This window comes from Primulina huaijiensis, chromosome 11 (genome assembly GCF_012295235.1).
Source record: "Primulina huaijiensis isolate GDHJ02 chromosome 11, ASM1229523v2, whole genome shotgun sequence".
NCBI classification, from domain to species: domain Eukaryota; kingdom Viridiplantae; phylum Streptophyta; class Magnoliopsida; order Lamiales; family Gesneriaceae; genus Primulina; species Primulina huaijiensis.
The window spans coordinates 15,231,931-15,256,278 of NC_133316.1; the positions used below are offsets into that span (position 1 = coordinate 15,231,931).

General features: G+C 35.6%; 2 protein-coding genes and 1 long non-coding RNA gene across 6 annotated transcripts; 1 reads left to right on the plus strand and 2 right to left on the minus strand.

Annotated features, from left to right (window-relative positions):
• The first annotated feature begins 3,888 nt into the window (after positions 1-3,888).
• On the plus strand, positions 3,889-5,640 carry LOC140987830 (uncharacterized). Of its 2 annotated transcripts, none has more exons than XR_012177216.1 (3): positions 3,889-4,005; positions 4,883-4,942; positions 5,466-5,640. It is a non-coding gene; the product is annotated as an uncharacterized lncRNA (long non-coding RNA). The 2 variants fall into 2 exon arrangements; XR_012177217.1 differs by lacking the exon at positions 3,889-4,005 and adding an exon at positions 4,259-4,357.
• A 2,944-nt stretch (positions 5,641-8,584) lies between these two features.
• On the minus strand, positions 8,585-11,661 carry LOC140988162 (small nuclear ribonucleoprotein SmD3b-like). Of its 2 annotated transcripts, XM_073457127.1 has the most exons (6): positions 11,379-11,661; positions 10,258-10,362; positions 10,116-10,168; positions 9,981-10,047; positions 9,837-9,893; positions 8,585-8,951 (listed from the first exon to the last, which is right to left on the minus strand). In XM_073457127.1, exons 1-6 carry the CDS (start codon positions 11,535-11,537, stop codon positions 8,889-8,891), a joined length of 504 nt encoding a protein of 167 aa, XP_073313228.1. In that variant the 5' UTR covers positions 11,538-11,661; the 3' UTR covers positions 8,585-8,888. The 2 variants fall into 2 exon arrangements, with proteins under 2 accessions (XP_073313228.1, XP_073313229.1); XM_073457128.1 differs by lacking the exon at positions 10,258-10,362 and having other exon boundaries at positions 11,379-11,658.
• Positions 11,662-20,674: 9,013 nt separating this feature from the next.
• Positions 20,675-23,165, minus strand: LOC140988177 (growth-regulating factor 8-like). 2 transcript variants are annotated; one of them, XM_073457153.1, is made up of 4 exons: positions 22,793-23,165; positions 22,487-22,642; positions 22,083-22,359; positions 20,675-21,547 (listed from the first exon to the last, which is right to left on the minus strand). In XM_073457153.1, the coding sequence occupies exons 1-4, from the start codon at positions 22,995-22,997 to the stop codon at positions 21,424-21,426; spliced, it is 762 nt and encodes a 253-aa protein (XP_073313254.1). In that variant the 5' UTR covers positions 22,998-23,165; the 3' UTR covers positions 20,675-21,423. The 2 variants fall into 2 exon arrangements, with proteins under 2 accessions (XP_073313254.1, XP_073313253.1); XM_073457152.1 differs by having other exon boundaries at positions 20,675-21,571; positions 22,793-23,156.
• Between the last annotated feature and the right edge of the window lie 1,183 nt (positions 23,166-24,348).

Sequence of the window (24,348 nt, forward strand, 5' to 3'; positions counted from 1 at the left end):
AATTCGAAGATTTGAGACAGGGTAGTATGTCTGTTGCTGAGTGTGAGACTCGATATTTTGCATTGCTGAAATATGTGCCACACGTTGCTTTATGTTCATGCTAAGATGAGGCACTTCTTGAAAGGGTTGAAGTTAGAGTTATTTGATCGTGTGCAATCGAACAACCCAGTATCATTTGAAGATGCAGTGACGAGGACTGAGATGGCTGAGTTGGTTATGCAGGAGTATGGGGCTCAGGGACGATTATCAGAGCCGACTAGGGAGTCATTGCGACCACANGCAGTTCTCAGTCTGTTCAGGGGCAGAGAGGGGAGTCCAGAGCAGTGAGATGTTTTCGTTGTGGGGGACCTCACCTGATCAGACAGTGCACACAGACCGAGATCACCTGTTTTGAGTGTGGCGGTGTTGGCCATATAGCGAGACAGTGTCCTAGCCTTGAGGGACAGCGAGAGCCCAGGAGTGATAGAGGTAGATCCTCAGAGAGAGGAGGACGACAGCCTCAGCAGTTTACACCACGACCTTCTGGAGGACAGCCACGTAGGCAGGGAGCTGGTCCACCTCAGACACAGGTGTATGCGTTGACACGAGAGCAGGCAGAGGAGGCACGAGAGGAGATGATAGTGGGTAAGTGTTATTTATGTTCTTATCCTGCTTATATTCTTGTTGATACAGGTGCCTCACATACATTTATATCGAAGAGGTTTGTGGTTGAGCATCATATGCGCTCGTCTCCATTTTCTATGCCTCTTTCTGTTTCGACACCCTCTGGAGTTGATATATCGGTTGTATCGATGATATCAGATAGTATTATTTCTTATGAGGGCTATGAGTTGAGATCTGATATGATTATTCTAGAGATGACTGATTTTGATTGTATTGTGGGAATTAATGTGTTGAGGAGATATTGTGCGACTGTTGATTGTTATCAGCGAGTAGTATATTTTTACACGGATGAGAAAGAGCGTTGGACATTTTATTGGAAGGGTTCTCGTCCCCGTGTTCCGTTGGTATCTGCTATCCGGATGTCTTGGTTATTGGAGCATGGCCATGAGGGTTATCTTATTTATGCTGAAGATGTGACAGAGAAGAAGAAGGAGGTGGGAATAGAGGAGATACCTGTAGTTGCTGAGTCCGCTGATGTATTTCCTGATGAGATTCCAGGCTTCCCACCAGTCCGTGAGGTGGAGTTTGGGATTGAGTTGATGCCAGGTACTTTCCCTATTTCTCGTGCACCTTACAGAATGGCACCAGCAGAGTTGAGAGAGTTGAAAGCCCAGTTACAGGACTTGTTGGACAAGGGATACATTTGCCCTAGTGTATCGCCTTGGGGTGCACCAGTCTTATTTGTAAGAAAGAAAGATGGAACGATGCGGCTTTGTATAGACTATCGACAGCTGAATAAGGTAACGATTAAGAATAAATATCCCCTCCCTCGTATTGATGATTTTTTTGATCAGTTGCAGGGAACCTCAGTATATTCGAAGATTGATTTGAGGTCAGGATATCATCAGATACGAGTTAGCGAGGAGGATATTCAGAAGACAGCATTCAGGACCAGATATGGGCATTATGAGTTTTTAGTTATGCCGTTTGGGTTTACGAATGCTCCAGCTGTGTTTTTGAGTTTGATGAATAGGGTATTTCAGCCTTATCTCGATCAGTTTGCTATTGTGTTTATTGATGATATATTGATATATTCCAGGAGTGAGGCTGAGCATGTTGGGCATTTACGTTCAGTATTACAGGTACTGCGAGATAGACAGTTGTATGCAAAACTCAGTAAATGTGAGTTTTGGTTGGATCGAGTAGGCTTCTTGGGTCATGTTATATCGAGAGATGGGATTTCTATTGATCCAACGAAGGTCGAAGCCGTGTTACAGTGGTCTGCACCTACATCTGTACCAGAGATCCGTAGTTTCTTGGATTTAGCAGGTTATTATCGTCGATTTATCGAGGGATTTTCAAAGATTGCTAGACCTTTGACACAGTTGACTCAGAAAGGTGTGCGATTTCAGTGGTCTAAAGCATGTGAGAGAAGTTTTCAGGAGTTGAAGCACCGACTGACGACTGCACCGGTGTTATCAATCCCACCAAAAAATGAAAGGTTTGTTGTTTATACTGCTGCATCACTACCTGGTTTGGGATGTGTTTTGATGCAGGATCGACATGTCGTGGCATATGTCTCGAGACAGCTGAAACCACACGAAACTAGGTACCATGTGCATGATTTGGAGTTGGCAGCCATTATCTTTGCCTTGAAGATATGGCGACACTATATATATGGTACATCGTTTACGATTTATACTGATCATAAGAGCTTGAGATTTCTGTTTACACAGACAGAGTTGAATATGAGACAGAGACGATTGCTAGATTTGCTGAAGGATTATGATTGTGAGATTGAATATCATCCTGGTCGAGCCAATCTTACCGCTGATGCATTGAGTCGTAAAGTGAGTTGTACTGCAGATGATGTGAGTCGTTTATCAGCTATGATGATGTCTTGTTGTTCCTTGGGATATAATTTTGATATCTCGATGACTCCTATCTAGGTATCTACCTTATTAGCTGAACGTGATATATATGGTTGTATTCGTGATGCACAGATGACAGATGAGAGAGTTCATCGATGGAAGGAGTTAGTTTCTCAGAAACAAGAGACTCATTTTAGAGTGGCTGATGATGGCAGTTTGAGGATGAATGATATATGGGTAGTTCCTGATACAACTGAGTTGCGCCAGGGCCTGTTGCGGCGTGCACATTGTAGTCGATATTCTATCCACCCTGGTGGAAAGAAGATGTATAAGGATCTACGCTCTCAGTTTTGGTGGAAGGGAATGAAACGTGATGTGATTGATTTTGTACGTCGATGTCTCAATTGGCAACAGATCAAAGCTGAGAGGAGAAGACCAGGAGGTGAATTGGGGAGGTTAGAAGTACCGACTGGGAAATGGGAGCACATATCGATGGATTTTGTGACTCATTTACCAAGAAGCACTGGAGCTATTGATGCTATTTGGGTGATTGTTGATCGATTGACGAAAGTTGCACATTTTATACCCTATAGCATGAATAGTACGTATTTGACGATGGCACAGTTGTATATACGAGAGATCGTACGGTTGCACGGGATTCCAGTGTCTATTATATCTGTGGAGATCCTCGATTTACTTCTCATTTTTGGGAAGGATTGCAGACTGCGATGGGGAAAAAGTTGAGATTGAGTAAAGCTTATCATCCTCAGACAGATGGTCAGACTGAGCGTACTATTCAGACGCTGGAGGATATGTTGCGTGCTTATGATATGGATTTTAAATCTGTTTGGCAGTCATCTATTCCATTGGTAGAGTTTGCGTATAACAATAGTTATCAGAGTAGTATTCAGATGCCTCCATTTGAAGCATTGTATGGGAGGCGTTGTAGATCTCCGTTGTACTGGGATGATGTTGATCGAGCTGCACTTACCGGTCCTGATATGATTCGTGAGATGGAACAGAAAGTAAAGTTGATACAACAACGATTGAAAGCAGCGCAAGATAGACAGGCCGCCTATGCCAATAAAAGACGAAGACCCTTAGAGTTTCAGCAGGGCGATCGAGTATTTTTGAAAGTGTCTCCTTTTCGTGGTACAGTACAATTTAGTATGAAAGGAATGTTGGCACCGAGATATGTTGGTCCGTATGAGATATTGCAGCGGATAGGAACTTTGGCTTATCGATTGGCTCTACCTCCATCTTTATCTGGTATTCATGATGTGTTTCATGTGTCGATGTTGCGGAAGTACGCGCCAGATCCTTCACATGTGTTGGATAATTCTGAGGTTCAGTTAGATCCTGATGTGTCTTATGTTGAGAGACCAATTTGTATTTTGGATCGATCTGAACGGAAGCTTCGTAGTAAGCTTATACCGATGGTGAAGGTTCAGTGGGAACATAGAGGTGTCGAAGAGGCTACTTGGGAGACAGAGTGGCATATGAGGGAGCTCTACCCCTACTTATTCTGATGGTATGACGTATCTTTATTTATGCATGTTATTACTGTTGTTGATTAATTTCGGGGTCGAAATTCATTTAAGGGGGTAGAAATGTAATGCCTGAAGTAAATATTACAACTATAAAATAGCATTGATGGCATTTTTGTAAATAAGTTGAAAAATATTCAATTTATGTTGATGGCATTTTCGTAAATAAGTTGAAAAATAATGAATTCATTTTAAGAGCAAAATGANTACAAAGAAGAACGAAGAAATAGAAAGAAGGTTTTCGGTTTTTATTTTCGATCGTGCGACTTATCGGTTTATCCAATCGACGAACCGACTTCAGTTCTCGAATCGTTGACACGAGGTCTTCGATTTGAGGTATAAATTGTATAGTTTTGGTGATGTTTGAAATTCGTCGATTTTTGGAATAGATCCGATAAATTGTTAAATCATACTAAAATTGAAGATTGTTGAATAGTGTATGATTTTAACGAAGTAGAGAAGATTATTGTGTTGTTGTTTAGAATTTTTCTCAATTTATTATAATTAGAGATTTTTAATCGTTGGATTTAGATTAGAGAGTTGTTTGTCAGTTGTTATTAATTCTGATTATATATTCGGAGTCTACGAAGTGTAGGCTACACGTTGATATAAAATTTTCGTAATTTGACGGATGTTGTAAAATAGCCTATTATTTGATATTAAATTAATTAGGGTGCATTTGATGGTAGTATTGTGAATTAAATACTCTAGAATATTAAATTGATGAACGATAAGATTTAATAATCGAGTTTATATATTGTGAATGAATTATTGTTGGGCTATTTGATGTTGTATATTGAAGATGTTATGATTGTGTTGATACGGTGACAATGGTCTGATAATTGTTGTTGAATTATTTAGATACAACACAAGCCTCGGGATCAAAGAAATAGCCAGATTATATATATACTCGATTATCAGGTACGTGTTGACGTACGAGCATATGTGGTTATTGTTTAGTATTGATGAATACTATTGCGTTGAACGATGATAAATCATCGGTATTGGGTGATTTGATATTATATCTGTTGTTGTTTATTATCGTTGATATTGTTGGCTGTCGTTTGTTGGGAGACATCACGTTGATTTTATTCGTTCGACGATATTGCTGTCGCCGGTGTTGGGGTGAGACGTATCGTCGATGTTATTCGTTCAACGATATTGCTGTCGCCGGAGCAGGGGTGCGACGTATCGTTGATGTTATTCGTTCGACGATATTGCTGTCACCGGTGTTGGGGTGTGACGTATCGTCGATGTTGTTGTTGCAGTAGTATGGGAGTGATGACGTTGATATCGTTGGCGGTTTGATTGTCCAGAGACAGCAAAGGGAGTATTTCTGTTATCATTCCAGTTATATTTTATATTGTTGATACTATAATTGTTATGTATTAAGATGATGATTGTTGTGTATGCTCACCTTTTGGGTGCTGTTTCTGTTGGACAGGTTACAGGACTATGCAGTGAGACAGGATAGTGGTGAAGGGCTAGGTGTGTCTAGTCAAACAGTCCTGTAGTTGATAGTAGATAGAAACAGTATAGTTTATTGTCTTACTTGAGTTGTATGTGTGTATGTATTATACTGTTTCTGCTGCATTGACGTAGATAGTGTGGTGATTGCACTATTTTGTCGTATATGCATTATATTATTACGTCGTTGAAAAGAAAAATTTTTATGCATATGACGTCACATGTTGTATGATTACGTGACGAGGTTTGGGGCGCCACACTGTATCTCTTTGTTGGTCATTTAAATTTTTTATGAGTATATATAGACCTTGTGGTCTGCATTTTGTAATAAAACCTTGAACTTCACAGCACACACACAAAAGCAAATGATCATATGTCAGAAAGAAAAAAGTATCTAAATAAATTCATAGCATGACTAATATAACAAAGTAAATAAAAATATATTTGTAGTTATTTAAAAACAATATCAAAGAAAAACTAAACAACCAAGAGTAATACTTTATCTGTCAAAAATAATACATTTGAGTAAAAAAGTAATATTTTTTTCAACCGGAATTAAAACAAAAACCGTTTAAATAAATACATTGTACCAAAAAAATGTAAGGAAAAAAGAAGCATGTATTAGAAGGGAAATTTTTTATTTATTTATTTATTTAGACAATAAGATTAAAGCAGAACTACACAACAAAAATTTATAATTTTGCCGGGAAAAAGTGACAACTTTTGATACACAAGTAAGTGGAAAAAAAAATTGATTTAAAAACATGAATATGCAAAACACAAAAAAAATTTTAAGAAAAGAAAATCATCATATATATTATAAAATAATATCATAGAAGCACTAGCTAGCCAACCAAAAAGTGATACTTTTGAGGTAAAAACTAATATATTTGATATAAAAAAAAAAGGGTAATACATTTTATCATCTAACTTGGTAGAATGTCTTTTCTCATCATGGGAAAGTTCACTGTTCAAATTCTGTTATTATGGTATTCGAGCTACTTCCACTTGTCGAGTAATTCCAAAAACACTCACCTCCATTACTTCTCTCTAAGATAAGACTAAAGAAAAGGTGAACGATGTAGAACATAAGACGTTCTGGGACTAGTGATGGAATCCAAAATCTGAGGATCGAGCACCAGTTTGCTTTAGTATTAATTTCCGTTGTATTTCATTTCCGCAACTATGAGATGTAATTTTTGGAATTTATGTCCTCAATGTAAAGACAATGTTTATGTATGAAAAAAACTTGTTTTTGGCTACATGTTTTACTACAAGACTTTATTGTTACCAAACAATGCCGAATGTCCATACGTCTCGGTCTCGGGCGTGACATTTAAGTAGTAACAGAGCCACCAAGTTCATATTTCGGCTGAAATTTTCATAAACAATATGACGAAGCAAAATCCTAGTGCAATATCTTCAGAATCTGTCCAATGAGTAAAACTTTCCATGAAAGTTCCATTCATCGTTTCGTCACCCTTGAAATCACGAAATTTGATTGTTTAGGCCTTTGAAATCCCGTTTTTTTCATTGTTAGAAATTTTTGGATCGTCAATAACTTTGCGTAAGAAACTCAAAGTCGATTCTGCCAACTGTTCCATAACCTCATGACCTAGGCTTTCCATCTATCAAAATCTCCAAATTTTCTATTTTTTAAAAAAATTCCCGAAAAATCCTATTCAAGACTTAGAATTTTATGAGATTTCAATTACGTAAGAAGACAACAATTAATATTGACTTACATTGTTGGGAATATATCCATGTGAGATAAGTTGAGTTAACCTTTTAATTTAATATGACAAATTTGAGTCGAAGATAATAAATTATTTATGAAAATATGAGATAAGAAATATATAATTTTTTGGATATTTAGATATAGAAGTTGATTTTACTGTAAAATATTCCGTTAACTTATTTTCTCGAAAATGTGAAATAAATTTATGATGATGAGCATAGGAATGCAATATTTTACTCTGGTCTGCGTGTTTTTTTATCTAGTTAATGTCTGTCATAGATGGTCCTATTTTTTTTTCTTGTGAATAACCTTTTCTATTTACGTTGCAATTTCCACGAAACAGAAATACACAAGGCAAAACCAATATTCTAAAAATCTTGATGAAACGTAATGATCAAGCTTCAAGCTTTACAAATTTAATTGGGTTTAGTACGATAGTAACCTTGAAAAAAGAGTTTTTAGTTTTAGAATTTTTGTAATCATATCAAGTCAAATAATATATTTAATAATACATAAAAAATACAAAAATGTAATAATAAATGCATAAATTTTAGACTTAACAAAAATATAAGTTTCAAAATCACAAATTGTGTAGATTAGAACTTTTGCCGTGTTCTCTTTTAGTTGCAAATAAAGGAAAATTTTGAGACAAATTTTATTTCGATGTATTTAAGATTTTTTTTTAGAAAAAAGTTTATGTAATTAAAATATTTATTATTTAAAGTATATTTTAAAAGTTAATATTTTTTTAAAAAAATTAAAAACTATCTTAAAATTTTTATCGGAAGAAAAATATGTTTTCCACACTTTGTATACGCTTAATACAGTCAGTCAACAAAGCGAAGTTTTTTCTCGCTTAATCATGCTTAACCGAGCTTTTCTCTTGGAACACTCTGCAAACTGATCACCCATATGCACTTACATGCAGAAGATATCTGGTCTCTCCCTTGACCCATGGGGAGACCAGTATGCTCCAACAATCTCTTTGAAGTTTTTTTCTTTTTTTCAGCTTCCTCCTAAGAATTCCTTTGCCTCGGGGTTTTCCATTTGCATGGGTTCTACCAGTGCTATACTGATTCAATATCCTTAGAATGCATCATCAAAAAGTTGCTGCGTGAAAATTTTGAAATATTCTTAGTACAGGCCTGTTTATGCCAGACGACGGTTCAAAGCGGATTTATCAGCATTGTGACAATTACAAGGAAAATGTAGAGATTCCTAAACCTACATATATGCTGGATATTCAATTTGGCATCAGATTCTTCTGCTACCAGGACTGCACATCTTCACTTCGGGGTTGGATCTTAAAAAAGCATAGCTGCGCGAGAATTGCAAGCCATAAAAGCTGAACTACTTGCTAAAAGAACACAACTCACTTCATGGCCTTAATGAGACAGTAAACAAAAATTGCCCCCAAGTTCTTCATTTTTAACACAGTTTCTCAACTTCAATGTAGATAGAATAAACTGACAGCGCCTTCTCAAAGTTAAAAATTGAAACAAACTTAAACATTCAAAATTCCACTTTAGCTCCTAGCTACAGATTGCAGTTACAGCTATATTCCAAAACAAGTTGCTTCCCGGATAAATAAAAACCAAGCATCACCATGAATGGGTAGTGTCCAAATGCACTTGATGCCGTGACACCACATAAAGGATAACATCACCTACGCAGAGGTGGCACAACACCTCTACCAGGCACGGCTCCACGGCCAGCAGCCTGAGCCTGCCAACAAGAAAAAAAATCAAGAGTCAGAGCAGTTTAATGTACTGAGTTGACTTCTAAAAGGGCAATCATTATTTTTCTGAGGTTTAAAAAGTCCCATTTTTCTTGTTCCTTTTGTTTAGGGATGGCAATGGGTAGGGTATGGGTCGGATTTCATACATCCATCCCCATACCCATTTATTAACTCCATACCCATACCCATACCCATCGGGTATTGAATTTCATCCACATCCCCATACCCATCGGATTATCGGATACCCATACCCTACCCAAATACCCAATTATCATATACTATTGAATTTTTTCAAATTTAAATTGTTTCAATGAAGTTATGAATATTTAAAAAATTATTTAAATGAACAATAAGAAAAATTATTCACGCTTTATATATATATATATATATATATAAAATGAAGTTTTATATATTTTATTATCTTTTAATATACAAAGCATCGTTTCCTTTAATTTTCAAATTTATGATTATATGTATTGAAAACTCCGAAAATCGGTGGATTGACTGATGAATCTTTAATATAAATAAATATAATCACTATATATATACATATACATATATATTAATTTAAACGGGTATTCGGGTCGGGTGTGGGTCGGATTATATCAAACCCGCCTCCATACCCGAACCCGAAAATCCTCATACCCGATTACCCAATTATTTAATCGGGTCTAAAAATCCCTCCATACCCTCTTCTATTCGGGTCGGGTATCGAATCCTCCAACGGGTTCGGATGAAATTGCCATCCCTACTTTTGTTTGTGCGAACAGATAATTTACGATCCGAAAGATCGTACAGATGAAGATAACTTTGACAATTGCTTTGGATCACAAGCCTTAGCGAGAAACCACGTCAAAGGATGCAAAACTTACTCTAGCTCGCATGGCAACAGCTCGCCCACGTCCAACTCCAAGAGCTGAACCTTTTCCCTTCAGATATAGAAATCAAATTGACAAGAAAAACTGCCAGCAGAAAAAGGAAATCAGAAAAACAAACATAACAGCAACCAGACAGACCTTGATCCTAGCTTCCAAACGTTTAAACATTGGAGCATTCTTAAGCATATCTGGAATCACCATGAACCTGGTAAAATTGAGTGTTAATAATATCGGAAAGCAAAGAAACAACCCAAGCAAAAGAGCTCAAAATACCTGACTTTGCTGCCTCGAATGAAAACATGCTCAAGTTGTGAGACCTTCCCATCCTGCAAGTGAAGGGATGTGATCGAATTAAACCTGTAAGCGCTTGAAGCGCACTTCACATACTAGTCTTATTCTTAATTACATTACTTACATTATTTAGAATAGGGATAACCAATTTTTTTTTAATGAATTTGCATCTCAATACATAATCATACTGGTCATGTAAATTTGTAGAAGCCAATATCTTCGTAGGTTCCTATACAAATCAATAAACAAATAACTTGAAATGAAGTAAAAATTGTCTTTTGAAAACCAGATTAAATTTCTATCACAATGCGAAAGAAAGGAATGATCAATCCAAGGGGACCTTTCATAGTGTACCATGTGGTTAGAAGAAAAATCATTTGAATGATATAATGAAAGCATGTATTACAATGCATAATATGATAATCGAAGATGAACGTGATCTCAGTGCACCAATTCAAGATGCCAGGGAAGCACCGACTCCAATGGTAGAAATGGCTGTCAATGAGCATATCAGATTTCGAGAATTCCTCGCTCTATATAAAAAAAATAAAAGACAAAGACGCTCAATATGCATTACGAAATACTTTAATTGATAATTTATGGGATGAATATGGTCGTTCAAATATTTGAAGTTGTATTTGTAATATGTTATTTAATTTAATATCAGGTATTAATTTTATTTCTCAATTTTAATTATTTCTATTTCAATTCGTATAATATAGATTTCAATAATTAAAATAATAAATTAATCATTTTAATAATATTATAGTAATTATTAATAATACAATATTAATTATATCAAATATAAAATATAATTATAATTATATCACTAAATTTAAAAAATACACATTTAATAACTAATAAAAAAAATTAAATAAATCAAATTAAAAAGAATAATCCGAGAATATTCGTTTTTAGATTAAGATTTGAAGTAGATGGATTGAAGATGAATATTGTATTTGATGCAGAAGCTGCACTATTTTAAATGAAAGTTTTGGGTTGGAGTTCATTTCCTCTGTAGGGCTAAGAGACACTCAGTACAATCGCAAAGCAGGAAAGATTGAGAAGCAATTCTCATCATCACATAATCTTTTTATACATGGTTTTACATCACACGTATAGAATTCTCTACCCAGGGTTTATGGAAATATATTGCAACTTAATGGCATAAAAAATCACAAAACACCAAACAAAAAAAGAAAGCTCGCAAGCCAAATTTCACGATCGAGAAGTCAATGAAAGTACCTTAGCAGTATAAGTGATGTTTTCGAGCTGGCAATTCCAGTTGTCCTCGCACTCCACCATGCTTCCGCGATAAAGCTCGCCGCTCTTAAGCTCCACCGTCACAATGTGCCCCGACGCCTCGTGAAGCAACTTCACCGGAATCCCCAAACTCCGACTCATTATTTATCTTGATTTCTCGATAATTATTACCGCCAATTGGATTTCCAAAAATTACAGGAAAATTAGTATACAACGTGAGTCGTGACGAGGGACGAGGGTAAGAGGAGAGGAATTAGGGCACGGTTCCCACAATCACTAGAATGACGACTTTAGGAGTTTACATACACGACTTTAGCGATATTATGCTATTGTACATTATTCCATTAAACTGATATTAAACCTTCAAAATTAAAATATATATATATATATATATTTTTAAATTATTAGAATTAAAACTTCCATTTGTTTTGGTAATACAGTTGCTAGCTGGATGATTGAACTTTAACATGTTATCTTGCTGGAGAGCAAGCTGGAATTTTTGACATATCAATATTATCTACAATAAGTTTATTAGAACTACTCAAGTTGCCTTACATATTATCAAAATACCAATTGGTTCTATTGTCTTTTACAGCCAGATGCAGAAAGATATACTAGTCCTCATCCATATATCTTTGAGCATTGTTCTCATGTAAGACAAAGCCCTATACAACCTTTTCTACCTCCTCGAACACATTTAATTAAGAGCTATTAGTTGTTGTTTTGGTTGGTGTTCAAGGAACATTTATCGTAGCATTCTACTTTTGGCGAGAAGACGAAGACACATGATATTTACTATTATTTCCGTCAGTTTTGATATTACAAAATTCGAGCGTTTTCACAAATGATGATGCTGGAAATGTCGAGTATTTAAATATCAATTCATTCGACATTGAAGACCACTGAATCCATTTATTCTCTACATCATCTTTGTGGAAACATTCTGAAAACTTCGAGCACTATTTCGAGACTAGTGTACAATTGCTCCAAACACGAGATGAATTTTTTACTATATGATATTTTAGGACCATTTTCATTTTGTCTTTTATTAAGTGAATCTTTGTAAACTGTCATGAGTTTGTTTGTAAACATATTGTTAAGTTTCGTATTGAGAATTCTAAGAGTTTAAGTGGTTAGGATTTGACCAGCTAAGGTGGGTCCGTAAAATTTGTTGTATTGATCAGAGTCTTTTAATGTAATCATTTTTGAAGAAAGAAGAAGGGGAGACGTAAAATGATTTCTTTGAAATTTCTATAAAAATATTTTCTTATTTACCAAAAGTTGTTCAATATTTTTGTTTATGTATTATTTTCCCTTTATATTAAAAAAAATTCCCAACTAGCTGTGCGTATTGATTCACCATGTCTAGCTTATCTTTTCCACAATAAGAACATAAATTTTCTAACAGTCTGCTACACCCAGTTGATTGAAATTATGATTTGAATGGTGCATAAAAAGAGTTTAAAAGCGTGCATGGTTGATGAATATAGGCTAGAGTTTCATGGACCAACTTTGGTTCTTTACGGCCAAGCTAGGAGAGCAGCGCTTGGGCTCGGCCAAGGCTTGGTCAGGGCTCGGGGTGGGCTGTGTGGAGAGACTAGGAAGAGTCCTAGGGCGGCTAGACACAGCCACGTACGTCTACTTAGGAACCAAAACCGCACGGGTAAGGGGTCTTGCGTGCGGGTTGTGCAGGCTGGTTGGGAGGAGGGCTCGGTGGCTAGGTTGGGTCCAGAAGGGTGCATAGTGGTCCTAGGTAGGGGGCAGGGGCCTGGTGCGGGCGGCTGGGTCCTGGCCGTGCGTGGCTACAAAGAAGCGTGGGCGTCGTGGATTCTAGGAGGGGAAAAGCTGTGGTGGTCGGGCTAGGCTGGTTCGGTGCTGGTCTGGACGAGCCCATGGTAGTCTATGAGGGTCTGGTCTTAGGTGGTTCGAGAGGGGTCCGAAGGATTTGGGAATAAAGTGGCCGAATAGATTTAGGGTTCAAAAAAGGTTAGGAATAAAGGAAGTGGCTCGAACCATTGTTCAAGCAGCGTGGTTCGTGGCTCACCAGGTTATTTTAAGAATGAAAAGTTTATGTTTAAAGTTTGAGAAAAAAATATTAAGTTTTGAATTAATTCGAGATTTAAACGCCTCACGAATTAGTAATTAAAGAATTAAATCTAAATCCCCGAGTTTACGGTAAATAAAAATATTAAAAATCAAATTTAAGCTTAAATAATTATTTGGGATAGTCTCGAGTTAATAAAAATGAAAAAAGTCAAAATCGAGAATTTTTTGGTCCAATGGTAAAACGGTCTTTTTACACCTGGGTATTATGATTAGGGTTGGCAGTGTCCCGAAGAATGATAACGTATGTGAAACAACCACTACTTTTTTTCTTAAACCATAAATTCTAAATTACCAAATAAAACAATTTAACATGATCATGAATCATAATAATTTAACAATTTAAATCTCGAGTGCATAAAATAAATCCTAAATCATCGACTAACCAAAAACTCCTAAATCGATCTTTAAAAATATTAACTAACAATAAAATAAAGCATAATAAAAATCTCTAATAAAAATCATGAACATAAATATTTAAATCATAAATCTATCTAGCTAGTGCGGAAACATAAAGGCCCTCGGGTGTGTACTGCTGCACTCGATCGACTCAATCGTCACCGCCTCCAAAAATCATTAAATCATGCATCATACAAACCTAGTGAGTCTAAAAATTTAACACGTTCTAAACATGGATAGCAAATAATACATATACATTCACATGCATTTAAAAATCATATTTTTATTTAAAATAATCTTTTAAACATAAATAAACCATTTAAAAATCATTTAAACATAATTAAATCATAAATAGTAAACCATTTTAAAAATAACTTTAAGCATAAATAAATCTTTTAAAAATAATTTAAAATAATCTTTGAGCATAAATAAATCATTTTAAAAATAGCTTTAATCATCATCATGAATCATATATCATAAAATCATTAAAATCGTAAAGCTTTCAATCATAAATCATTTTAGGTGAAGTTTGATCTTTGAAAGTGACTAGCTTTTATCCTCGGTCGACTGATCAGTCTTCAGCTCCACATGGCCCATGAGGGTGTGCACTAGTTTCCACCGTGGAAATACGATCGTCGGGGTCCCTCTGGGGCCTTTTCCCATACACGGGGTCCCTTTGGGGCCTTGGCCCGTACACGAGATCCCTCTCAGGCCTTGGCCCGTATATGGGCTCCCTCTGGGGCCTTGGCCCTCACGTCATCCCCACAAAATCATATATCATATCTTTTGTCACAGTCAATTCACATCCCTCAAAATATTTTTCCTTTTCTTTAAAAATTATAAAATAAGACAGCTTTCCAAAAATAGCATTTTAAACTGTATAAATTGCACAGCTTTACCATAAATCATAAAAATACATATTATCATCAACATCATCATTTTAAATCATATAATATCATTTAACATGCGTTATGATCTTTCGGGACGCTACCAAGCGTTTTCGAATTTCCTAAGTGTAAAAAGATCGTTTTGCCCCTAGACGTAAAAATTCTCGAATTTATCTTTTTCTCACTTTTAATGATATATGATTATTCTAAATAATTATTTAAGCTTAAATATAAATTTTCATAATTTTATAAAGCTTAAAACTAGACTTTTCAATTAATTCTTTAATTAGCGTTTTGTGCGGCGATAAAATCTCGGATAAATCCGAAACTCATTATTTTGATCCCAAATTTTAAACATAATATTTTTAGTATTTATTCTACCCTTCCAAGTCAAGATCCACACCCGTGGACCCATGGATTCAATTTTTGTTCTTTAATTTTTGAAATTGACACATAATCGAACACACCGAGCCATCTCCCAAACTACTCGAACCGCATCAAGCCAAACCCAAGCCAACCCATCTAGGAACCCTCTTGACCAAGCCCAGCCCAAAGAACCAGCCCCTAGCTCACCCAATCACTCCTGGAACCGAGACCCAATATGCATGCGTGTGTGTGTGTGAGTGTCATAGGAACATTAGGACTCCTAGTTGCCTTAGGACTCATCAAGCCATCTACCCTCTGACCACCCATAAACTTTACTGATCCTAGACCAGTCCCAGACCCGAGCCACCCCCAGCCCAAGCCCCTGAGCCACGCACAAGCCTAGCAACGTAGGCACCAGAAGCTACGCATGGTTGCAAGTCACGCATATAATCTCCTAGTCCACTAGGACTCTTCCAGTCGAGCCACCACCGAGCCCACCTGACCATAACCTTCCTTGGACCACGTCCAGACCCCACCCAGACTATCCCAGGCCCTAGAACCTGCGCACGAGCCACCTGCACAGAAGATGGCAGCCTGCACTCTCCCTATGGATTAACTCACGTTTTCTCGAGCCACAGCCAACCCAGCCGCACCAACCCATGGTCTGACCCCTACCCATGACCCTAGGACCCTGATGGACCACCTAGCACGCCCCCAGACCGAGCCATGGCCACTGGAACTCTCGGCCACAATGAATCTTACGCTTCATGCAATGACTCTTCCTCACTCGCCACCCTCGACCGTAGCCGCCCTAGGACCCTACCTAGCCTTCGAACTTGACCCTGGCCAATCCCCCAACCAGCCCTGGCCAGCCCCGTGACCCCATGCAAAAGGAACGAGCCACTTGAACCACACATGCACATAAAACTCAAAAAAAGATTCACGGCCTTTCACGATAAAATCCTACAGTTTCCCAGCCTTCTTTTCTCAAATATTTTGTCAAATTTTGGCTATGAATCTTTCATAATTTATCATGATTTGGCAGCTTAACCCTTAGATTCATAACGTTTTTCAAATAAACGTAAAATCGTCACGTTTTTGAAAATAAACGTTTTACCGTAAAAATAATCAAACACCTATTTTTTTCACGCATAAACAATTAAATCATCATAATATGATTTGTATGATGTTTAAAAGAGTTTAGGAACGTGTCTTTGCGTTTGTAACGCTCGAATATACGATCTTCGGCGAGGGTGCGATGTTGGACGACCAGACGACGAAGAACACAAGCTTTTCTCCTCTCCTAAATTTCGAAAATTCTGAATTGTGTGAGGTGTGTGTTTCACGGCTGATGGGTGTGATTCGTGAGGGTTCGAAGACCTAATACCCTTATTTATAAATAATTAATATGCTAATGGGCTTTAATTTTGGGCTTGCATGCTTAATGGTAATTGGGCCTACTTAAATTAATAAAATTGGGCCCAATAACACTTAATTAATTAAATAATAAAATTTTATAAAATAAGTTTCTCAAAAATAATATTTTTGATATTTTAAAACTCCTTATTTGCCCAAAACCGACTTCCTGAGAAAAATCGAGCTCTACTCATAAAATAAATTCGAACTCCAACATTTTTAGAAAAATTAAATCATTTTTTAATCATATTAGGAAGCCTTGTCATTATTTAAATAAAAATACATATTCTTGTCTTGGTCGTCCCCGGTCTCCTTTTCCCTGCCTATTATCGAATATTCGGGTAAAATCATTAATTTCATGTAATCATATCATATAATCATTTAATCATGCAAATATACATTTAATCATATAATAAATATCATGCAAGCATTTAAAAATAATTAAATAAAACAATTAAAATAATTTTGTATGCATGTGGTTTACGTAAGTTGGTTTTTCGGACGTTACTGTATGCTAAATGATATTTTAAAATTTTTACAATGAAAATATGAGATTTATGATTTATGACAAAGCTGTGTAATTTTTACTGTTAAAATGTTATTTCACGAAATTGAAAAAGACACGATATTTTATGATTAAAAGAAAAGAAAAAAATACTTTGAAGGATGTAAATTAACTGTGACAAAGAAAATATGATATATGATTTTTGATAATATCGTGAGGGAGAAGGCCCCAGAAGGAGCCCGTTTACGGGAAAAGGCCCCATAGGGAGCCCGACGATCATATTTCTATTTTACGTCGGTGCCTATTGCCCGTCCCCATGCGCAATGGTGAGCTAAGACTGATCAGTCGACCAAAAGATAAATGCTAGTCACTTTCAAGAAACAAACTTCACCCAAAATGATAAATGATTGAAAGCTTTACGATTTGACGATTTATTTATGCTTACGAGTTATTTTAAATAAAAATATGATTTTGATGCATGTGCTTGTATATGTATTATTTGTTACTCCTGTTTAGAACGTGCTGAGTCATTAGACTCACTAGGTTTGAATGCTGCAAGTGATGATGATATTGAGGGAGGCGCTGACGCTTGAGTGGATCGAATCCGACAATACACTCTCGAGGGACTTTATTTTCCGCATTAGCTTGATAGTCAAAGTTTTAAAACATTTTGTTAATGATTTATTAGATATTTTTTTATGCTTTATTTTGATGTTAGTTGGTCTTGTTAAAGGTCGATGTAGGATTTTTGGGTAATTGACGATTTAGAAATTTTTATGCACTGGAGATTTTAAATGTTAAATTAAATTTTTGGCTATGGAAATGTTGAGTTAATTTAAACATGATTTTCTAATTTATGTTTATTAGGATTTTAAAGTTAAGAAATAGTGGACGTTTCAGTTGGTATCAGAGCCGACATCTCCTAGTACTGTGTGGTTCGGGGACGACCAAGCGGGAGTTGGTGAGCATGTGAAGCTCGGGGCCGAAGAGAGTGAGGGGTGATCGCCGGTGCCATGAAATTGCACGGACAATGATTGGCTCATGACAGGCTTCTAGGCAGATGAAACATGAATGAACTGATCTTACACTGGAAGGAGAGGGATTCTGAAACTGTTCAGGCATGGGACTGTACAGTTGAGGAGAGCTTAAAAGATTTGATATGTACTACTCATATCAAGAATGTGTATCTTCTTTTCTGGAGTTCGTCACATAAGAACTCCAAAGTTAAGCGTGCTTGACTTTGGGCAATTTTGGGATAGGTGACCCCCTGTAAAGTTCCTAGGATGCGTGTGAGTGAGGACATAAGCACGCTGAAAAGACTAGTCTTGGTACAATGAGGACAGTCGTCGAATATAAGACGTTACAATATTTCAACAACTTGGTTAAAGTCTCTTTTATTTTAAAATCCATAAAATAATTTTAAAAAGTTTATTCAACCCCTATAAACTTATTTTCAATACTATCATGTGGTATTAGGGCGGGTATCCTTAATATTTGAATACTTATATATACAAATGACTATATTTAATAAGATTAATAAGTTTTCTAAAGAAAAATATGATGATTAAAATGTTTGCACGCATGGACATTTGTCATCTCCGGATGATAACATATGGTATGTCATCGTAATGGACCAATGAAGATTATAAAGTCAATACTATTGCTGTCATTACAGACAGAGCCCTTCAAATGGTTGAAGATCCAAAAATGGAATAAACAACCGAAGACAAAAAAAAAATCCAATCTAAACAATGTTACAAAATATATTCTTTACAAGACGTTGGACAAGAATATGTTCAGTAAAATTAAGATGTTCTCCATAGCAAAAGAAATCTATGAGAAGTTAACCCAGTTATGTGAAGTAAATGACCAAAAAAAAAGGAGAAAAAACTCACTGTTTCCATGCAAAAATTTGAAAAAATTAAAGATGAAGGTTGGAGAATGCATGAACGACCTTGATGAAAGATTCAATAGCATTGTTATTGAACTAACTACACAAAGTGACTTCTTCGATCTAGAGTTCTTAGATCTTCTAATCCAATGTATTACTTTGCTTTGAGAATATCTTATGATGAAATAGTCTTTGAAGTATTGCTCTGATATGTTGAAATTTAAACTTATTTGATCTTTGAAGACTTGGTTAGCTTAACTTATTGGTTTACTAATCTGATGATCTAATGATTGTCTTATGATCTGATTGACATATTACTTAATCTTTACAAGCTCTTGATCTTCAACGAGTAATATAATATGATAAAATGAACGTTGATCAGATAGTCACTCTGGAACTCTGATCTGTACACTTCTTAGTACTCTGATCTGATAGAATTGAACTGTTATTCTTTGATTTATAATCCGAGGAGTACTAAGACATTGATCTTATTCTCTGATATGATAAAAACGTTGGCTCGAAGTTTGCCTATTAGTATCTTTCTTACATTATCTGTTTGGCTCGATAGCCAATTAGACTCTTAGAAAACTTTTAATTATTAATATTCAGTTTTTTTCTTGAATTCAATTAAATTGGCCTCTTAAATTATCTGTTCAATCATTATCTTTCTTAAATCACGAAAACTTAAATAGTTATAACACAAATATTTTAATATTACATATCATTTTTCTTTTACATCTGACCCGATACTCTATGGATATAGTTTTTAAAAACTGAATAATTCTTTTTAAAAAAAAATTAGTACTCATAATAAATCGAGAGCATAAATTTTTTAAGTTCGACTAAATCCAAAAAAATAAGATACGGCACAATCACTAGTGTATATAGTTGCATTATCAAAATTAGAAAGGACTACATTTCGATCGGTTCGACCGAAAACTCATCACGAGTTCTGTACAAAATACTCTCAAAAACTATTTTACCAGTTCTGGTCAAGAACCTGCCGGACCAGCTATGAACTAGAAAATCGGTTAAATCGGATCTCAAATTTTTTTTTTGAATAATTAATTTCCTTAATTTTAAAATCTTAAATTTAATATTTAGTTATGTATAGACATAATTGTTTGAAATTTGGACTTCACTAAAAATATTATTTTACTTTTACTCAAGTTTATTTAATTTATTGTTTTTGTTTTAAAAAAAATAGATAACTATAATTGATGGTTTCAATGTGTATATAATTATTTAGTTTTTAAACTTGGCTAAATATATTTTTTCTCTATTTATATAAATCTTTTAAATATTTATATGATAAAACAATATTTTGGTCCAACTGATAGATTAGCTCGATCACCATTCCATTATATGAAAATTTAGCTTTAGCAATTGAAACAAAAATATTTTAAATGTCTATTTTTCGAATTCAAGATTGGAACGGAAACATTTAATGCTGGGTCCTATGTAGTAACAAATTAATTTATCAAAACATTATGGGCATAATATTTTATTTGGTTTTTATATACCACATGTAATGCTTTTCTGATATACAATTTTAGTCTTGAATTATCAACATATGATATTGACTTCCATTAAAATATGATATACTAACATAATCCAATGAATTTGTGATACGAAGAAAATTACTCAGGGTTGAAGATAGACTAACTCATTTTAATTACAAAGAAAACGCAAAGAACACAAGAGAAAACGGAATTAAGACATTCATAACCATTTCAAATGTTCTGGTACAACCAGTTCATGTTAGGACTTCGAATGATCGTACAAAATCACGCATTACTTCACTATACAAAGTGCCTAGAACCCGATGAATGAACAGGAAACACGACGAGCTTATGTTAACAAACTAAAACAAGAAGCAGAAAACAAATTAGATCAGTAAACTGGGTGAGTGGACCAAATTAAAAGAGTAACAAAAAAGGAAACAAAGTGGTGTATTTGTTGCTCATCTCTTCCTCAACTCTAACTCTTAAATTGGTAACCAACAATTAATAACCAAGGAGCTGTCACCCAATGTAATTTAGTGCATGACTGCCATCTTCTCCGCAAGAACTTTTACTGCTTTTAATGTTATATCCATGTGCTGCTGCTAAATTTGTATGACCCCTGGCGACACTAGAATTTCCAAGGCATAAAACTTCACCTAATGGTCCACCAGGTGGTGAGTTAATCCAAGAAACTGGACTTATCCATTGGGATTTCAGGATCCCGTCTGTATCTCCACCAGAATCAATCATTTCCATCCCGAAATGACTGTTTTTATCAAATTCATCAACCTCATTTACACGACCAGACATAAGTAGGGGTGGCTTCTCTTTTTCAAAAGTATCAATGAAAGGTATGGTTGTTTGTGTTGTTCTGTCTGAATTTGGTGACAAATTTCGTCGTAAAGATTGGATTTTCGAGTCCGGAATTGAAATGCAAAACTGCCCAATCCCCATTTCATGATTCCGATATTTTCGGGCTAAAAGGATCCAAGTTCACGAAACCGTGGTTTCCTTGTGTTTGAAATGCAGTTATGTTATTCTTGATGCGGCTTTTGTTGCTGCTGACGCTGTTGTCGACGCTGTTCGTAAACCATTCAGCGTACCTTCGATAAATATCAAGAAACACAAACTCACACACCTTCGATAAATATCAAGAAACAAATTCAGGCACTGAACAAAAACAATAATGTTAACCTGCAAAACTACTAATGTTGTGCAGTTCTTATGAACTCGAGTCTTTAGAACGAGTAGTTTTCAAAATAACAATGATGCATTTCCTTTTATATTTCATTAAACTGCATTGACTGCTAGTTTCTAAATCTTTGTTATTCAATCACTAACCAACATAAATCCGAGGATGCTAAAGACTAAGTGTACAATAATATTTGCTAATTCAAAGATCAATAAGACATTGTTTCACTCAACAAATAAAAAAGCCTTATTTATTTCTGTGCAAGCCAACGAAAGGTCAGAGGGGGCCAGGCCCAGAAGCCACAAGGATAAGAACAACAAATGAATATAATAATACTAGGAAAGCAATCTGTCACAAAGAAAGTTAACATAAGCATTAAGTCCTAAGATTCTGATAAAAAAATATCTTGAAAAATCTCCTACCTTGTCTGCTCATATGGTGTAGCAGACACCATTGTTGGAAATTGAGAAGCTGGGTTATGTAGGGACTGAGAGAAAGTACTGTTGATGGAATTGTAGGATGAAACTTCCACATGCTTTCTTGAACGAGGTCTAGTTTTGTGAGAATGGCGTTCACAGTATTTGTGATCAGGGGCCACATCTCTGGAGCACCTCCATTTCTTCCCATCTGTTCTTTTACACCTCCACGGCTCTGGATCCCACCTATTTGTTGAAAATTTTGAATCCAAACCAGCAGGTGCTGATACACACAGAAACACAGGACAAATTAAGAACCTGAGGATCATGATCCCTGTTCATCTGGCCTAAAAATGGTGAAACAAAAAACTTTGTAAGAATATATGGGATTTCTGAAAAAGGGACTTTACTGTTAGATTGGGGGCCAGGAAGAAGAGATGAAACTGGTAGGATTAGTTGAGGAGGAACAGGAATAGAGGCCATCATGTACTTGTGTATCATTTTCTGTCTTTCGAGTTCTTGCCACTGTGAGGCTGTGAAAAGGGGTTTTCTGCTCATTTCACCCCCTGAAACCAAAGTCGATATTTCAAATATTTTACTCTAGAAACTAATGCAACCATACCAATCAGTACCCTAAAACTATACAAGGAGAGAAAAAGTTCAAGAATCACTATATATCAGTACACAGATATCATTCCCCAACGCCACCTTGTTACCTGAAGCGTTAAAGAAAATGGGCCCAGCAGCACCGCCGCCTCCAACTCCGTCACCTCCACAAGAATAACCAAACTGATAGTGATAAAAAGGCAAAGGCATGGGCTTCTTACACATAGAAGATTCAGTCTGCATCTTCAAACTCAACCCCACATCACAATCTAATGATGATGATGAGCAATTTCTTTCTTTTCCCTTCTCCATCATTCCCCCTCCTAATCTTTAGCATAAATTTACAAAACCCACAAAAAAACCGAAGCTTAATTAAAAGTTATCCTCTTTAATGAAATCTGGAACTCGAAAAGTTTCGGCCTTTCCTCTCTCTGTCTGTGTTATAGATTTAAGAGTTGGCGAGTGTTTTCAAGAATCGGTGACCGCCATTCAATACTTGGGTGTTTGTGGGAATATTTCACCCTCCTTGCGGTGTCAAGTGTCCCATGTGTAGATCCACCATACAGATTTAGTCACAAATATTTGGGGTCAATTTTTTTTTAACATTACAAATGTGATTGAATCTGGATCATCTAAATCTTGTGGACAGTGGCCCAAGTAGGATCGAACGTTCTGTGTTTGTGTGGGTGTTTGGTTCCTAATGCCTCCGACATGGCCCAAATGCCCGTTTGTTTACCCATGATGATATTGCATGTTAAATAATTAATTAAGGCCATTTCTAAAAATATAATCGACTTGGTTTATCTTAAAAATTTTAATAATATTAAATTATATCATATAAAAGAAGATTCGAAATTTTACAAGTCCTGTAAAAATTTCGTAATATTAAACAGTTTAAGGTAGCACAAAATTGAAAAAGATTATTGTTTTAACATAAATAATCTGGCACCCAATATAAACAATTTTTAGCTTTTATCCCTCACTAAACCACCGATAAACTATTGACAAATTCCTCAGTCGGGACAAGAAATATGTGAAGGCAAAGAAGATTGAATTGGTAAAAAATAACAACCGCATTTACAAAAAATTTTAGAAGTACGTAGAATAATATAAATCGTATCGATATATAAGTGTAAAATATTTTAACGTAGAGAAATTCAAAACTTACCTTCAATCGGCTAATTTGAGTTGGCCCCCCGTAGGTGTGATGGCCCAATATGGATTGTAACCCATTTCATTTTCACTTTATCAGTCTAAGTCTCATCCCAATTCAAAACCAACATAGCCAATTACTTTATCTTTTATGGAGTTTAGTGTATATATATACACATACGGTTTTGATATGATGTCCACTCACTGTATCCATTTTCATGCCTATTAACGATGTATCACTCATTTATTAGATGTGATGAATCATATCTAAATTATACATCTAATAGATGAGTGACACTCCCTTTATGGATACAGAGATAAAAAACTGAATATACATACATACATATACATGAGATAAAAAACTGAATATACATACATACATATACATATGTATATATATGAAAAATGTAAGACGCGGCTAATTAAAATTTGACATCGTGGTATTAGAAAAAAGTTCAAAAAAGAATGAGATTTGATTATAAACGATAAAGACATGGGTCGGGATGAATATATA

What these genes read in the sequence shown, in the direction of transcription:
- LOC140988177 (XM_073457152.1), bottom strand. Translation starts at nt 22,997, where the DNA reads ATGATGGAGAAGGGAAAAGAAAGAAATTGCTCATCATCATCATTAGAT. An exon ending in TCCTGGCCCCCAATCTAACA is followed by an intron (nt 22,360 to 22,486) that starts GTAAAGTCCCTT and finishes TGTGTGTATCAG; the next exon opens with CACCTGCTGGTTTGGATTCA. An exon ending in ACACCATATGAGCAGACAAG is followed by an intron (nt 21,572 to 22,082) that starts GTAGGAGATTTT and finishes TATTTATCGAAG; the next exon opens with GTACGCTGAATGGTTTACGA.
- LOC140988162 (XM_073457127.1), bottom strand. Translation starts at nt 11,537, where the DNA reads ATGAGTCGGAGTTTGGGGATTCCGGTGAAGTTGCTTCACGAGGCGTCG. An exon ending in ATTCGAGGCAGCAAAGTCAG is followed by an intron (nt 10,048 to 10,115) that starts GTATTTTGAGCT and finishes CAATTTTACCAG; the next exon opens with GTTCATGGTGATTCCAGATA. An exon ending in GTTTGGAAGCTAGGATCAAG is followed by an intron (nt 9,894 to 9,980) that starts GTCTGTCTGGTT and finishes CTATATCTGAAG; the next exon opens with GGAAAAGGTTCAGCTCTTGG.